Source organism: Aythya ferina, assembly GCF_964211825.1.
Source record: "Aythya ferina genome assembly, chromosome: 1".
In the NCBI taxonomy this organism is placed as follows: Eukaryota; Metazoa; Chordata; class Aves; order Anseriformes; family Anatidae; genus Aythya; species Aythya ferina.
The window spans coordinates 147,938,087-147,955,670 of record NC_140296.1 but is presented as its reverse complement, the minus strand read 5'-3'; the positions used below and the strand labels follow the sequence as shown (position 1 = coordinate 147,955,670).

The window sequence follows — 17,584 nt, the reverse complement described above, 5'->3', positions numbered from 1 at the left end:
CTGGTTCAAAAGTATTAATCACAATAGAATCTGCACGACTTTGTATTTAGTAATTCTAACATCTGGTAATATCTGAAATAGTATGAGCTTTCTCCCAACACTAGTTTATTGAAAAGCTTAAGCTGTCTTCTCAAAAAGAGAGGCTGCTTCATTCAACATTCCCCTAACTGCTTTTCTTCTCCTTGACCTATTTAATCAGTCATTATGGTTTTGAACCTGTTCAGGAGCTTGATGAGATGAAATTCTGAAGACATGTATATGAAGATGAGCAGCGATCTGTAGGCATACAGCAGTGGCATATCTCAGCATATCAAACAAGGATATGAACTTCAAAAAAACAAAAATGGAACAGGTTAAAAACAAGTATTTTTCAAAGCTATTCCAGCTATGCTTTGATCAGAATATACCCAATTTTAGGAAGCATGTTAGCATTACGATATACAGTAGTCTACTTTAGAAGAAGAAAAACAAACAGCACTAAGTGCTTACCAAAATTTGACAAACAAGGTTAGTCTACAGTTAGCAGAGTAGCTTTAAACAAACCACCTGAATTAAAGCATAATTAGAAGAGAGATCTGTCATTTTACTTCCAGATCTCCGTTCCAAGGAAAGAAAGCCAGCTAGCTCCCAAAATATGTATTTACACAGTATCCTGGCATTCCTCCCACAATGGCAGGTGAAATTGAGCAAGTCCAAAATGGCAGAGCAGAATGTCAGAAACAGTTCTCAATCCATTCCTTTAAATATGCACCACATGAAAAATACAAAGCAAAATGCTTACCAGTGCTATCCATAGAACAATATATTCATCAATGAAACTGTTGAAGTACTGGTCCAAAAACAGAAGTCCTGGCCCAATAAATGCAGTGTCTTGAAGACAGATCTCGCTTTTTGTCATGTGAGCCACCTATTTAAAAATAAACAACACAACCCACAGCATGCACTACTGCAACATCACTGTATCTACCAGAAAGCTTCCACCTGAGTTGCGAGAAAGCACGATGTCCTCACCCATCAGCTGCCTGCTCCAAAGGGGCCTTTGGGAAACAAGCAGAAGACAGGCCAAGGGCTTCACAAATGCTCCAGAGCCTGCTGCTCTGACAGGCTTTATTTTAAGGGCCAAATAACCTTTTTCCAGGTTACTCAATCAATATGTAGCACTTTAATGAGTGCTATCAGTTATTTCAATAATCAGTATATCTTGACTATGTAAAAAATCAGTACAAAGGTCCTTCAGTGTTCTTTTGTAATACAGTTAATTACATCTATCTCCGTGCATTTTAGCTATTTGACTGGGTTCCCTGCTCTTACTTTTTAAGTGCTGTACTGGAACGTCTCCATCCAGCTTCACACCCTGGCACAGCTAAAGAGGCTTTTACTGCAGTTTCCTTACTCCAGTGAGTTAAGAACAAGACCTGCAGTAAGTATCAGAAAAGTGGGGGAGCTAAACAGGGCAAAAGCCTTTCCCCACTGCTTGTACAGATTTGCCTCTGGAGCAGACTATCCTCAAAGCTATGCATAAGGCATCAAGGCAAAACATGCTTTGCTCAGAAGCATCTGGCTGACATACAGTGATGGCTGCATCTTGAGAAGACCCAAGGACCCTCTAGAAGAGCACAGGAGCCAAGGTATTTGATCAATGAATTGCCTCAAGTTCAATCTTAATGCTTAGTCTTTTTAACAAGAGTTCTCTTGAACCAAGTTAGTAATGTAGGCAAGTAGGTGAATTCCTGTTTAGCTAGAAAGCCTGCAGAATACCCGTTTTAGTTTTGTTGTTTTTCAACACATTGACAAGGTTATTAGTTACAAAAGAGGTAAAAGGTAGATACATTTATCTGCTCATTTTAACAAGGATGTAAATTCATGTCTTATAATTAAGTCAGAAGTCATGGCACTGCTAGTTAAAGCAGTGACTGCATTTCTGATGTTAAAGTCAGTGTATAAACTACAATTTATTTCTAGGAGCAAGCTAAATAAAACCAAAATTTCTAACCAATACATTGATTTTTATTTTTTTTTTAAATCAGTATCATATATAATAATCTCTCTGGAGGAGCCTGAGTCTATTTCAGTGTATTGGTCATAATGAAACTGGTAATAGGGAGGCAGGGCAGAACAGGAAAACTTGCATGATGTTCACTGATTCAGAAAGTAAGAGTTAAGCCAGGAAGCAGTTTATGTTTAGGACTGAAACAAGATTACTTACCACTAACTTCTGTGAGATTTTAGCATTCACAAATCCAAATGTCAAGACATACAGACAAGGATGTTTTTCAAACAGCTGGGTTGCAGATTTCTTATAGATCATAACAGCCAGTGTGATAAGTAGCCCAATGTGGACGCCTGGTGAAAGAACACTTGTTCCCTGAAATAAAAAGGAACAGAAAACTAGTCAGCTTCAATCGCACCGTAAGATCAACGTTTTACAAATATTACAACACCCGCTAAATAAAAGTAATTAACATTGTCAAAACTCAGGGAAAGTCCATTTGCATTGTGCTAATACTATTAGCATCCTTTATGATGACCTTTACGTAATTCTGTAAGAAAAGTCACTGCTGGTTCCTGTGACGGAAGAAATCCAGGAACAGGAGGAGAGCAGATAGGTACTGAAGTATTTGCTTTAGCCATCAAACACTCCAAACAACACATGAGTATCATTAAGGTGTGAAATTCATATCCTTATCTGCTTACATGCTTAAACTGATAAAAACCCTTATGATTATCTGAAGACCAACAAATTATGGGCGTAACTTACTGCTATTGTAGATCCATTCTTTCCAACCCCTCCACTGAAGATGACACGGAAGTAATTGAAAAAAGAAAGCGCTGTTCCACACAGTATGCCAAAAACTGCAAAGAACTTCAGCTCTAAGCCTACTAAATGGACCTTAGCAAGAAAAACAAGAAAAAGATAGTAAAGGTCAATGGTAAGAGTGTGGTAAGAGTGTTGTTGCTGGTTTTTTTGTTTGTTTGTTTGTTTGTTTTTTTAAGAAAATAAGTGATTAAAAAAAGCTACTGAAACCTTATAAGCAATCATTTTATTTGAACTATTGCTTTCCTGGGAACAAGCTCTGGAAGACAGTATTTGGAATTTGTTTCCTTATTTAGAAGATGTCAAATTTCTTTTGGGAATGTTTAAACTCAACTTTTGGGTATTCAAGTTCTGGTTGTGAAGTTGAGCTAGATCTTCCTCGGTATATCCTTATGTAGTAAAAACATTTGAAAAACATTACAAGCAAAAAACTTGACGCAGACTACTGCCTCCCCAGGACATGGGAGGGGCAGGAAGGATAGATCCTTCCATTTCAGTGGCTGAAACAATACTGAACCACAGGAAACACAAACACCATCTGCCTGCCTTCTGTTTTGATGCATGTTGTTTGTATGCTGTATCTTTGCATTTAGGATAATCTCCAGATAAAAAATTCAGTTAAACAGTTACCTTCAGAATCAACTGCAGTTTCAAAGAAACTTCCAAAGGTAGCAGAGGATTAAAAAAGTAGCAATAAATTGAAACCACTGATTATATTTTTGAACATAGATTGTTTTGAGATACAGCATAACTACCACAGATTTTACTGTGGAAGAAGAAACAATTATAATTCACTACTGTTTAAATTTTAATGTACCTACTTTGTTTAGCAACACAAAAATATGCTGTTTGAAAACAAAGAAAAAAAACCTTACAGGATGGAAGAGGAAAACAAAGTTCATCTAAACATTTCCTAATGACTGTGCAAACTGGTGAACTAATTTGAATTAGTTGGTGGTTTATATTTAGATCAATATCCATGGGTTATCAACACCATGGAATTGTCTCAGCTCTTCTGTTTCCTATGACCAAACAGAACTATTTATTACTAAGTAAGGATACTACAGAAGATGAAGATGTTAGTCTAATACACTTTTGATGCATACTGAAGTGTATCATTAAAGATCAAAATAAAAGCCAGACAGAAAACTTTGTTTGTTTGTTTGTTTTGGACAGAAAACAATTCTTTAAATATAGGTATTTACATTTATGTCAGCTCTGACGTAACCCATTAAAAATCAGTACATCTCAACTTACATGTGAATCTGAATTACTTCATCTCATAGTTTTGACAGATGAATGCATTTAATCTTTCAATTTTAAAATCAAGCTTTCTAAAAATAAATATTGATCCTAAATAATAGAATCAATAAAGTAATCCTATAAATCATTTAGCTGAACAGAAATGTTTGTCTTATAATAAAATACCCAAAGGAAAACTAAAAGAAAAACATGTAAAAGCTTAAGTACAAACAGAATAGTAGTGGAAGATCAGAAGTTTATATGGCAGATGGGGTCTTTTTTCCTCTACACAGCTCTAAAATTGTGTCTAGGAAGTCACACAGTTTTACCTAAGTTAACTACAATGTAAATATAAGCTGTATTTGTACGAGAAGCCAAAACAGAACGTTAGAGAACTAGAAGGAGCTGATCACAGTTGCACAGGATGGCTTCAAATACCGTAGGAACTGGCAACTCCCAACAGGAGCTCCATACACCACAGGAATACTGCATACTTAATACACTTACCTTATAGTCCCATATTGCCGTTCCACCAAACGCTGATACCAAAAGCAGCAGTGTTATGGCTATCTGAACTTCAGTTACATCAACTCTAGGAAGAAAAGAAAAGAATAGAAATTTAGTTAAAAGAAAGGTTCTGTTTGCTTTAAGTATAGTGGATGGGGGCGGGGGAACAGTTATTTCAAATACCTCCACCCAGTTATTTCAAATTACCTCCTCAAGCCATGAAATGTGTCAGGAATATGACTTTCCTTGACTGAGAAAGATACTCTATCTGGAGGCACACATCTTTGGTTAACCTTTAAAATTAAACCTATAAGCCTATCTAGAGCAAGCTAAATAGAATTTTAATAGGAGAAAAGAGTGCTTAATGAATACGTTGTTAACTATTTTAGAATTCTGAATAAATTACAGACTTCTTGGGTAAGTAACAAATCAAGGTTAAACGTTAAGGCAAGCTCATAGTCAAACATTTCCATTAATAGCATATCATACAAAAGTAGGGACCATGAAGAGCAGAATGGGACAGAAGGGATTTCTTTAAGCCATTGTATCATGACAACTTGACAGATACAGCCTGCAAAACATAAGGCCAGTATTTTGAGGACTGAGTTAGTGGATAGCTGAACATCTGTCATCTTTCAGAGGTCATAACTGACACAGTGCCTTCTGCCTTAAAACATTTTATAAAACAGGTGGCCTTGTATACCTTCTAGACTCTGAATTCCACCTTTTTTGTTCTCAGACAAGACGGCCTTACTGTCTCTGATCACTGAAGTGTTTTATTTTGAGAAGACGTGAATATGTAAAAACAAAAACCACACACAAAAACAAACCCAAAAAACCCTACAAAACTTACAAAAACAAAACAAAGCAGCACAGCAGAGGCTCAAGAGGAAGACACTTTCAAGGCAGAGTCAATACTTTCCATACAGCTTTTCAATAAATAAATAATAGTGCATGTCTAACGTACTGTTTATGCTAGTGAAGGTTTTTAGATAGGTACTTGATCTTTGTACTGAAGTTACTGGCAAGCAGTAAAAATGGACCTTTAAAATGTGACATTCTCTTTAGCAGTTAAACAGATTTGCTATTTTAAAGTACTGTGACCAAAGTCAAGTTGTTTCATTTCTTGCTTAGCATGCAAACGATCTGCACAGAAAACAGTGTATTTTAAAAAGGAGATAGCAATCAGCTTTTGGCTAATGGAAAACATTTATCTGATCTTGACACTCACAGTAACATTAAGCTTTCAAACGAAAGACAGTGATAAAATATGCAAAGTTCCACCACAAATTTCAGAATCAGTCTTAGAAGAGCCATTAAGTCACAACCAGATGCCATGCTGAGGTGCTCGTCACTGCTCAAAGCTGTAAGACAGGGCCGTCCTCTCTCCCTCCTGTGCCATTCTGCTCCCTCACTTCTGGCTGTAGTACTAACCAGACCACGAGGTGCCAGCAAGCCGCACTGTTTCCTTGTGCAAGTTTTTGTTTTCTGCCTCTTCAGTGAATTGGCTCCAAGTCAATGACATGAGCACACAGGGGGAAGTAGGACAGTGCTGCTGGGAGAGGGCTTTTCCTCTGCCTTGGTTACTGCTGCAGATGCACACTGAGTTGGTCTGTTATGTCACACAAAAACATTCAGATGCAAATTCCAATGTTCAGACTTTGCACTCTGAACAATTAAACCCGGATTTCTGAGCTGTACAGTTTTTATTGTTGGAGGGGAAGGAGGCTTGAACTCCGAGTTGAGTCACTGCATGTGCCGAAGTTTCGTCTTTAATTTTACAGAGGCTCAGACAGTTGATTACAACACAGCCCAAATTTAAGTCCAAAGATTTTATCAGGCAAGACAGTATTCTACATAGCCTGACAGTGGCATGGCATCCAGCTGCTCTGATCCTTCCTGGCCACCAATGGTAAGACTCATCTGGCATTTAATTTCCAAAATCAAATACCACTAATTCAGGAACAGCATCAGTGAAAGCTTCCATCCATATTACGTATTATCATAGTTAGAGCTGTAAACTATTGCCTTCATTTAGACTGACCTCTATGCTTAAGAAAGTTGTGAGCCTTGAAAAAAATCTGATTTGCTTTCACTAAACAGAAATAAATTATCTTGGAGGAAAATTGTGTCTGCTCAGCTTCACACAAGAAGCATGGAATACCAGACCACTCCAAACTGCTTGTACCGTGCATTAGCACTGTATTTACACAAAAGCCACTAAGGTTTTAGGAAAGAAGTTTTATGTAGTATCGGAGCCTCAGTGCCTTCTTAATAGGGGGAAAACATTCTCACGTTTTATGCAGGAATAAAAGGCACAGAAAAACAACCATTTGTACAAAATCCCTGTGCTTACAGCATACTCCATTTCCATTGCAGTCCACTGTCATGTACAGAAGTTACCCACCTTCAACCATCACTCTAAAAAAGCATCTGTTTTTGTCTACAGATATCCTTTAAAAAAGCAGGATGTGTAAGCGGGTACAAGAGTTAATAGTCCCTGTGGCAGAATGCATTAACAGCAAGTAAAGGATCTCTTAACGTTACCGCAGAGGCAGCTTGCTTGGGAGATAGATGCCAAACAGCATGCAAAGACAGCTGACCACTGGCCTGCATGACCAGCGATGCTCTGATGTGCTGAGGTGCTTCTTGCAGGACAGAGCTAGCAGGCAACTCAACACGACCAGGATTAATTACCACAAGGACAGCCTTCATCTGTCACGTTTCAAATACTGCCGTGAAGGATGTCGCTTTTCCTCTTTTAAGAAATCACTAAAATGCAGCTCTTTGTTTAAAGACAGCAAAAGACCATACTAGGCACCACCATGGCTACAGGAGGGGACAGCATTCCCCACACAAAGTTAAACTGAAATTGGTGTCTTTTACATGATTGTCAGTGACCCTTGCTCCTACAATTTAGTGAGAACAGACTCAATTTCTACAGCATCACAGAAGTCACTAGAACTGTGAACTAACACAAAACCTCGTAGATATCAAAGCCAATTATGAACCAGATTAAAAGCAAAATCCTCAAATAAACCTGGGGTAATTCTTAAGAGTACTGGCATAACTGTGGAACTCCCTTGACTAGGCTTGTGCTGGATACAGAGCTTGTTCAAAGGAAACTGAACATGTTTGTAGAAGAGAGATGTATTTATGACCAGGGAAAATTCTCTAAAAATTCATGTGGTTCAGAGTCCCCTGGGCTGAACCTGTTCCACGTCAGGGAGATTATGAAGCGAGGTAGCACAGATGCTTGCTCTGTTCCTATTCCTACACAGGGCACTTGTTTACATTGTGGGCAAGACAGCTCTGGCCTGCATGGTGCTTGTATGGGTTCCATAAACAAATCCACAGGCAAGAGCCAAATGCATGCAAACAAAGCATATATAGCTAAAATCAGCTGCTAACAGAACAAGTCCTGTGCACAGTATAACTCAGAGTTTTATAGTTCTTGCCAGGTAAAACACAAGGCTGCTAGGGCAGAAGTGAGATAAGGAAGCAGGTGATAGGAATACAGAGCAGGGAAAAAAAAAAAAAAAAAAAGGACAAGAAACAGGAATCAAGTAGCTAGCAGCCCCAGACATTGTCACAGGTAGTTCTGAAGATACCTACTTACTTTCCAAACCTTAATGTGCCTGATACATATGTCTGCCAGTGAGCAGAATAGAACATGAACAGTCCCACAAAACAACAGAAAAACAACCAGTCAGGATTTGTTCCTAGTCGGATTGCTATGCAGGATCCAAGGACAACAAAAACTGAAAAGCAGAAATGAACATGTTAGTCACGTACCCTCTTTGCTTGCAGTTAAGAGAAATTAAATCACAAGGCATTTTACATCAGTATAACAAAAATAATTATATGACTGATACTTCAGTAAGTAGCTAACATCAGGGACAGTCCTGGTGGGAGAGACCCAGCCACAGGACTCCTGTTCTTCAACGTGAGGGCCACACTTTCCAGCCTACAACGGTTGTTCCCTCTGTGGGCTCTGTCATCTCGTCATCTTTAGGTCACAGACACAGCTCCAACAGCAGGGCCCAGTTCAGGGAGACCAGTAGTTATCTGTGTGCTGGGAACTGAGGCATAAAGAACGTACCAGCTCCCAAGGCAAACATTTTGGCCATTAAGCTGTTGTAGGAGTGCTACCAGAAGGTATTGCCACCAACAGCAACTAGGTTATGGAAAGTAAAACTGAGTAAGGCTTTTTCAGGACCCCAAACCAAATTTTTAAAAATTCATTCTTACAAGGAACGTAAATCCTCCTCCTAGCCACCAGGCTGGATGCCCTACTACCCAAATGATATTTTGGAACCTCTTACTTAAAGCAGAGCCCTTACTTTCATGTGCCAACGTCAGTCTTTCAGGCACTTAAAATCCTCTTAGTGAATATTTTGTTCATCACCAAGCTCATTCAAAGCAGATGAAGATGTACAACCAGTAAGAGCAGACTCTGTATTACCCAATACCTGCTAAAGGTACTTCTGAAATATCCTCCCTGATACTGGTCAGGGATGCAAAGGTGACCAGGAGACGGTAGAGCTATCCCAAAAAAAGGGAACAAGCTGATGCTGCTCTAACAGGGATCTGGAACAAACAATCTCTAGAGGTTCCTTCCAATTTCAACAAGTCTGCGACTAGTCAGCTCCGCTTGAAAACAGGCAACATTTTTAAAACTAGGATGGGTAACAGTAGATTAAGGCTACCTGTGGAAATAGAGTCGCAACCATGGTCAAAGAGTTCTCCTAGAGGAGAACTACTGTTTGTTCTTCTCGCTTGCTTCCCATCAATGGCATCCAGCGACTGGTAGATAAAAAGTCCTAACGCACCCAGGATGTATGCCCAAAAAGGTGCCTGAAAGAGATTCATGTAAAAGGTCACTAGGCAGTTCCCAAATCCTTAGCCAATAATCTACTTCATTAAAAGTAAAATATCGTGCAGCACAGAACTATACCACATGGTGCTGGTTGCTGCTTCATTAATGGACAAACCAAATTACGTGCACTAGTCTCTGTGTGAGTTGTAGTAACTACTGTGTGTAGTAACTACCACAATGAACTATTCCAGGTACCCCAGGGAAGCAGAGGTCTTTCTATTCTTATTTTAAAATGCAAAAACAAACCTTAGTGCCCCTTCTTATTTTTCCACCTTAAGACTGCAGTATTTCTATTATTGTTGTATGCTTTGTGCAGAAAAATGTTATGAAAGTGAAACTAATTTTAAGAAAGAAAGTAGTAGCAAGACACTTATGAACCTTCTCAGCAGTTCACGTGATAGATACCTGGATCATCTGCTCAGATTTACAACATATAGGTATTAAAACCCCTTACAGTTTACTAAATAAAAGACTTGAGCTCTTACGGAAGGTTTTTCTTTTCCAACATACACAAACTGAATATATATACATTTTGGAAATTAAACTGAAGAAATGAAACCATTCACTAAATATGAACAAGCAGCTATCTGGTTGATAATGACTATTAGAGTTTCAAAACAACCTGTGGATCAGCTACATTAACACTATAGGTTCAAAGGAATCATCCTACACACACTAGTACCTTTCAAGTGCATCATTTTCATACACGAAGTCAGTATGTCTTTGTTTGTCCAGGAATTTGTTTTTACTAAAAATTACTTCCAACACTCTCGAACAAAATCCTGGTTACACGTTTGCCTCAAGTGGATCCCAGCGGTATCCTTAACATATGGAAGTGCTGTTCACGAAGAGAGCACTGAAGTTAGGTACGAACGTTGGAAATGCAATTTACAACTTAAATAAGCGAGCGGCCACAAAACTTGATTCTTTTCCACTCCCAGGTAAGAGGCCGCTGACTCCAGCTTCACACCTCTACAGTTCCTCTCCTGCAGTGCAAAGAGACCAATACGATTATGTGGATTTCGTAAGCCTAGTCACGGCTATCAGAGACACCTGCTCAAACCTCTCAGCGAGCTGAGGCTTGTCCCTGCTCAGATGGACCCAGTGCCACTGTTGGGGAAAAGCAAAAACTGACAATTGCCACTCAGTTTATTGCAAGGGACAGGGGAAGGTATCAATAAGAACACAGATGCCATGAGCTGCCTCTCCAGCCAATTCTTCCTCCTCATCATTGTACTCCAGGATTTTTGTTGCAAAAAGTTATGCCTCAAGTTACACTGGTCACAAAACGCCCTTCCCAAGAGTGGCCCTTAAGAGAGGCTCAGTTCTGAGCCTGAAAGCAGCCGTAGCTTTTTATTTCAGACTTCCTCATGTATCAAAAGCTGCGTGTTGTCACATATTTTTGTGATTTTAGTATGGAAACAGTATTGTCAGCAAATTTATGGTATTCCTGCTACCTGTTATTTGGGTAATTTCATTAATTAAGCATTCCTCCATTAGATGTCAGAAAAGCTGGGCTGCTTCACCCAGCTTTGAAGCAACAGTCAGAGAATTAGGGACTCCAGTTATAGGCAGGACATTTGGATTTGTATGTACATACAAATCAAGAGAAGTCACAACACTGTTCAAAACTGGCCAGGCCACCTCTCCCCAAGGAAACCAAGAAAAAACTGTAAGTCACAGGTAAAGCTGGAAGCCTTGAGCAGGTGAAAGAGGGTGAGTATACACTTGCATGCTGATATTTAACATAAGGTATGGGACAGAAACAAACAAAACTCAACAAAACACCAAAGATCACACTACAGAAATTCAGGTCAGGTGATGACAGCAATATACACTTGGTTGTTACCACTGGAATTAGTCCAGGTGTTTAGGTTTCTTCTCCCTTGTCAGTCCAGTTCAACTGAAAGTAATTTTTATTTTATTTATATTTTTTTTTGGTTAAACCAGGGAACGAGTTCCTAGTTTGTTTTCTGAAAAAGTTTATCTCCTGTAACGAAGGGGACAGAGCCTACCAGCAGCAGGAGGAGTCCACTGGAGTGGTGGATCAGTGAATGACAGAGCTGTGGGTAGGAACCGAGAGCCCCAGGGCTGCTTTTGGTTTGAGCTCATTTGGGCACATGTCCGGCAGCGAGGCAGCAGCTACAAGAATGGGCTGTCCACCACAGGTCAGCGTTTCAAGAGGTAAAGGCACAGTTAGGACCCTCTGGAAGCTAAGATCATTTTACTTGTGACATAATCCACATACTAAAGGTAGCAGAACAGCTATACGGGCTTCTGCAGAGTGACTTTGCTGTAGGGAGAAAAACAGATATTCTCCAACAAGCCAGCTCCTGACACAGATTTATGGCTGAAGCTCTACGAGCAGAAAGGCTGAGAGTTTCATTACGGACATACGTTGGAATAATGATTGCCCGATTTTATCACCGATATCACTTTGTTCGCAGGGTTTTACGAGGCGCCCCGTGCTGTGACATACTCTGGCAAGTTACAGAAAGCTAGCTTTAGATCTATCGACACTCGTCACAGTAATCCCGGGATCAGGGCAAGAAAACCAGGCCATGCCTGGCAGCTCTGCCCCCGCCACCATGGGTTTCCTGGACGCCTGAGGCTCAGAGCACCTCTGAAGCCAAATGCCAGCGTCTGGGCAGGTTCCCATTGAACCGGATCATTTCCGTAACCCAAACAACAATCAGGAACAAAAACCTGTTGCGTCACATTTTTTTCATCACTAGCTGTAAGGTTCCACGCCCCGTGTTTGGTATTATCACAGTCTTCTGAAAGGCAAGCTCCAAGAAACACAGCCTCAGTCCTAATGAGGACAGAAAGGTTGCTCACTGGTTGCTGCCGTCAGTTTGTGAAACAGTTTCCACAGCTCCACAATATGTGACATGAGAAATCTTCTTCAAGGTAACATCGCCGATGTTTACCTTACCTTACACCTCAAAAAAGCAAAGCAGCTTCCAGTCTGGCCTCTCTATTAGATCTTTTGGCAAAAAAGGGCTCTTGTCTGTTTGCAAGTTATAAGATGGGCATAAGCACCAAGGCCACTCACCCAAGCCTGCTTGCCTTGGCTCCTGCTGGGACGCACCAAACCAACCAGCCCCCAGGCTCCAAAAACCAAGACAACCCCCTATGAGGAGGGGAGGATCCCATTAAGAGCAGGAACAGCAGCATCTGAACTGCCAGAGGGCTTAGAAACACAATCTGGAGCATTGCATCCCTGGGCTCTCAGTTCAAATTGAACCCAAGGCAGCAAGGACCAAAGACCCCTTTCATCAGCTACGTGTTTAGCAGGTTAAATGGATGGACAACCGGGGGATGTCCCCGGCCACCTTCCCACGTTGGGCCCAAGCAGTTCACAAATGAGAGAAGTGGGAGCGTTTGAGAATGCTGACACAGCTCACAGACCCGGCAGAAAGGTCAGGAGGCTCCCAGTAACCATCAGCTTGCCACTGATGAGGTGTTTATTATCTCTGCCCCAAGTTATATCCTGTCCAAGCAAATGCACTATTTGGCCAGAGCCAGATGCTGTTCTAATAGGAGAGAACACAGATCCTACTGGAAAGAAAGTATGAATAAAAAGCATCCCTGCTTAAATTAAAAGGGATAACTGAAAGATTACACAGCTCTAAAGTCTTGTCAAATGCAGGTCTGGTACAGGTCAGGTCACCTGCTGAACCTGAGGGTATCGTACCGGTGTTTAAGGATGCTGGGATAACGCACATAGTTTGACAGGACCGTGCATCACGCCTTGCCTTCTGGAGAAGGTGTAGGTTGGAGAGCAGTCCTCGCAGAGCCTCCTGCTCGTGTGACAGCACACCATGGAAGAGCAGGGGGACAGCTGCAGAAAACTAGATATGCTGAGAAGATCCTTCAATGCTTATTTCAAGCAAGATTCAAGCCCTGGGAGTTCAACAGCCCGAGTTTCTGCAACGCTTGAGTATTTCCCTCCCTCTCCACCCCCCCTTCATTACACATCGTATTCAGTCATAATCTCATTTCCTCAGTCCAACAACACAGCCTAACCTAACTAATTTTGCTCTATCTTAGCCATTTTTATGGAACTTCCTCCTCCTTCCCCCCAAAAATGTGTATTGTTTCGCTCACTTCTCAGCATGAAGCCCTCCGTACAACCAGACTAACAGCAACAGAAGGGAAGGGGCTCTTCAAATCTGCATTACAACAAGGGGAGGAAAAAAAAATAAATCATAGTACAACCCAAGTACATTTCATGACTCCCTGCATTCCTCCAGCACCCTCCTCTCCCCAACAAGCTCCCTCTGAAAGAGCTTCTGTCCTTTATGCCAGGGTTTCCCGAACCTTGCTGTCTTCTTTTATGCCAAATAGCAGTTATTGCCATTCGCTCCTGAAGCACTTTGTTCTTCACTCCTTGGGCATTATATGGATTCCCCATCCCAATCAGTGCTTCATGCCTTTCCTCTGCCTGGCCAAGAGCTTCTTCCCTCGTGGCCCCCAGGATCTCAGTCCCTACCAGCTGCTCCACTGCACCCTCTTACCTGCTTCTTTCGTCTCTCCCGCAAAGCTCCGGTGCGCCCTTTCTATCTGCAGTGCCCTGCCTGTCAATGCCTTCCCTCCGACAGGGGGAAATAAACAAACAGGACAACCCTGATTTCAGTTTAAAGGGTTTATTTTTTAGGGTTTGTTGTTGATGTTTTTGTTTTGAGGGAGGTCTTAAAAGAGAGAGAAGCAGAGACAGTGCTCCACCAACGTTATTCTCCCTCCAAGCAGCGAATAGTAGGGTCAGCTGGAGTCATCTGGCTCCTCCCCTGCTTTTTGGTCTCTTTGGCCTTACAGTTTTCTAGCTAGCATGCTGCAGCAAGGCACTGCACCCTTTTATAAAGTCACTGTGCCATTTTATAAAGCCACTGCTAGAGGATTTTTAATAGATATAAAATCAATACAAAGTATTAGTTACTGTTAGCATGAAAATCCTATGATAAAATTCTAGCTCCCCATATATTTACAGAGACCTGTGGCTGAACTCTAAGGTTTAATGAAGCTGGGTCCCTCAATGAGCAACCGTGAAAGGGGCAGGAACAGAGATTTCTTTCTCTTTTTAAAAAAAAAGATAGAGGGAAAATTATGTTAAGCCAGTTTTCATCCTAGTGCTGATGCAAGGAAAAAAAACATGTCAGTTTTCCTCAGAATGGGAAGGGGTACCAGGGTTTCCACATGCAAAACCTAATAAAGTAACTGCAGCTACTTCAGAGAAGTCAGCTTGCAGTAGAGTATTTTTCCTGGCAAAACAAGCTGTTCACTAACAAAGGGTGGCATAAATGGAAATCCTCGTGTAAGAAGTGCTTCTTCTACACCCTAATGCAGGAAACACACACTGTTCTTCAAGTCAGCAAAACTTTTAATTCTTAAATATTCTATGGTTAGTGTCAAAAAAAAAGAAAGGAAGAAAGAAAAAAAGACAGAGCCTGCAATCACAGTAAGGAAGATATATCGACTCTGCACAGAACATGAAAATGTCCCCACCACAGCTGGTATAGCACATTTTATTTCCATAGGTTGTTGTCCTGCCCTCAGTTACACAGACAGAGTAGGAAACTGGGACAAACACTATAAAAATCTACAGACGTGGATTTTAGTTCCAGCAGTGCTTGAGGAGTGTAGCCTGCTAATGACTCAGGCAGAGATAAGAAGGCTTATGATGAAGTGTGCATTTATAGAAGGCAGCGACACAACCCATGCTGCTCCTAGACAGGAAGACATTACTAAAGCAGAGAATATTTAAAAAGCCAAAACATGTTGTGCTTCTTCAGTAACTTTCATTGGCTATTGATGCTGATGGAGATGACTGGAGGAAATAACTGCTACACAGTGAGAGGACAAGGGAGCCTTGTATGGTTTTAGACATTAATTGCATTGTGCATGGCAGGGAAAGTATTGTTAAATTGTGAAAATTCAGTTTCCATTACGTCCTATTTTAGTAAAAGTATAAACAGGCTCAAAACAAAGAATTCAGAAGGCAAAATCATGGAGGGGTAGGTGCCTGTGGGGAAATAGATCCCTCAGTTGTTGTTCTAACAAGTACCTGAGTAGAATCCATTGCAGGGAAACCCCTAAATTGCTGTACTCTGGCAGCTGGAAGGGCACATCACAGCAAAGAGCTCTGTTTGCAGCATCTGCTACCAGCTGCTCTTGTAGGGAGCTCGGAGCTAGGTGAAACTCAGGTCTGAATAGGCTTGAGGGTGCTTTTATTCCTAAGACTTACTTTCATGGCTTACCAACTACCAGTCTTACTTGTTTCAGATGGCTTGCACAGATGTCAAGACTTCAATGCTTTTGAAGCAGGACTTTTAAAAACGGTTCAAGTAAGACTTGTTAAGGTAGAAAACCACACAAAACAACTCTTAAAACTTTTGTGTTTAAAAAAAAAACACAAGCCAACCAAACAAAAAACCTGCTTGCTACTTCTTTCTATCCAGTGCTCTTACAGTTCCACCAAGAGAACATGACGTGTCCTTACAAATCCGCTGCATCAGGTAATCAAGATGTGCTCATGAATGGAGCAAGTGGCTTGCCAGCGCAGTGAGGTGATGTAGAAATGCTCTATCCTATTAGTTCAGTCTGTGATGTGCTCATCTTTAACGTGATTTTCAGTTCCTCCTCCCCCCTAGCCCTTGCAGCCCACACATTCGAATTAATACGAAGAAGGTATTACAATAGTGTATACAACACCTATTAGTGTTTCAACAATTTTAGCTTTCTTAAAAAGCCATCCACAGATCTGACATCTTAGGTGGGAGAAAAGCTGAATCATTCAACATGCAGAAGAGAGATGATGATGACCAAGGGGAGCAGAAAAAAAAAAAAAAAAAGAAAAAAAAAGTCAGTGCCTGCTCACAGTGTGGAGGCAACAGAACTTTTGTCTTCACTGTAAGAATAAAACAGTAGAAGTCTGGTTTTATGCTACATATTTATAATTGAGATACTGATATCTAAACAGAAGTTTGGTCCAGACTGTAGGTTCTTACAAAATGCAGCCTCTGCAATTAAAAAAAGAAAAACATGAAAGTCCCTAAAACTAACCAAAGCTCTCCTGGAAGAAGTAATTCTCTGGATATCTGCAAGGCAACCTTTTTTATGTTAGTAGGAGTCCTCAAAGAAAAAAATAATTTGAATAATAAAGAAAAAAAAAAGCTGAAATGCACATCATGGCACATGGCTGGCACAGGATTGATATCTACATCACAAAGGTAAGCTGCAGGTATCTGTTCTACGAGCACTTTAAGTTTGGAAGTGCCATTAGAAGACGGCAGCCTGTGGTTTCCAGCCATCCACTCATCTCCATCCTCCTTTCTCCTTACCGTGTGCAAGGTCAGAGTGCGGCTGCCTGCTGATGAGCATCAGGGAAGCCATCAGGGTCAGACCAAAGCCAAGTTAGTTTTGACCTGGATCGGTTTCTCAGCATGAGTACCACAAACACCTCCTCTAGCACAAAGGAATTAGGGGCTAAGAAGGATGCACCTGCCAACAAGAATACTCACCTCAGTGCATCTAAGTTACTAAAAAATACAAAACCACAAACCAACTACCATTTACGCCCATGAGCCTGATATAGCAGCCACCCTTCTCAGACACAAAGACCCTACACAAAACAACCTTCCCCTGGCATTTCCCACCGCAACTACCATGAAATCTCTGCACCAGGGAACTGAGCGGGCAGGTATCTCTAATGGGGCTCCTAAAACTGCCAGAGAAACACCCGGGGCCACTCTCCTTGAGGGGGGGACACCGAGCCGAGCCGAGCCGAGCCTTGCCGTGCCGGGCGGTACCTGCTCGGTGGCGCTGGGGCAGGAGGCGACGAGCGGCAGCGCCGTGAGGCAGTTGAGCAGGAGGCCGCCGAGGGTGATGGCGTTGGGGGCCAGCCACAGCGGCAGCTGCTCCACCAGCCAGGCCCAGTAGGGCTGCAGCCAGGGCTCCAGCAGCGAGCGGCCGGCCGCGCTGTAGCGGTGCTGCTCCAGCCGCTTCAGCTGCGCCGGGCTGAGGGGCGCGGGCAGACCCCAGGGCGCGGCCATCTCGCCGCCTCCGGCTCCGGCTCCGGCTGCGGCTCCGGCTCCGCACCGCCCGGCCAGGGGACGGCCCGGGGACGGCTCCGGGGTCAGGCC

At 41.8% G+C, this 17,584-nt stretch overlaps 1 protein-coding gene across 2 annotated transcripts in view; it reads right to left on the bottom strand.

Annotated features, from left to right (window-relative positions):
• The window catches only part of CHPT1 (choline phosphotransferase 1), a 20,717-nt gene extending 3,133 nt beyond the window's left edge, over positions 1 to 17,584 (bottom strand). The window contains exons 1-8 of one of the 2 annotated variants that reach the window (XM_084519881.1): positions 17,252 to 17,584; positions 9,274 to 9,421; positions 8,184 to 8,325; positions 4,565 to 4,649; positions 2,759 to 2,890; positions 2,207 to 2,365; positions 782 to 907; positions 217 to 327 (exon numbers count right to left, since the gene is read on the bottom strand). In XM_084519881.1, the coding sequence (XP_084376007.1) occupies positions 217 to 327; positions 782 to 907; positions 2,207 to 2,365; positions 2,759 to 2,890; positions 4,565 to 4,649; positions 8,184 to 8,325; positions 9,274 to 9,421; positions 17,252 to 17,494 (1,146 nt within the window). In that variant the 5' untranslated portion in view covers positions 17,495 to 17,584. The remainder of the gene's footprint in view (positions 1 to 216; positions 328 to 781; positions 908 to 2,206; positions 2,366 to 2,758; positions 2,891 to 4,564; positions 4,650 to 8,183; positions 8,326 to 9,273; positions 9,422 to 17,251) is intronic. The other variant, XM_084519882.1, reaches the window with a different exon arrangement.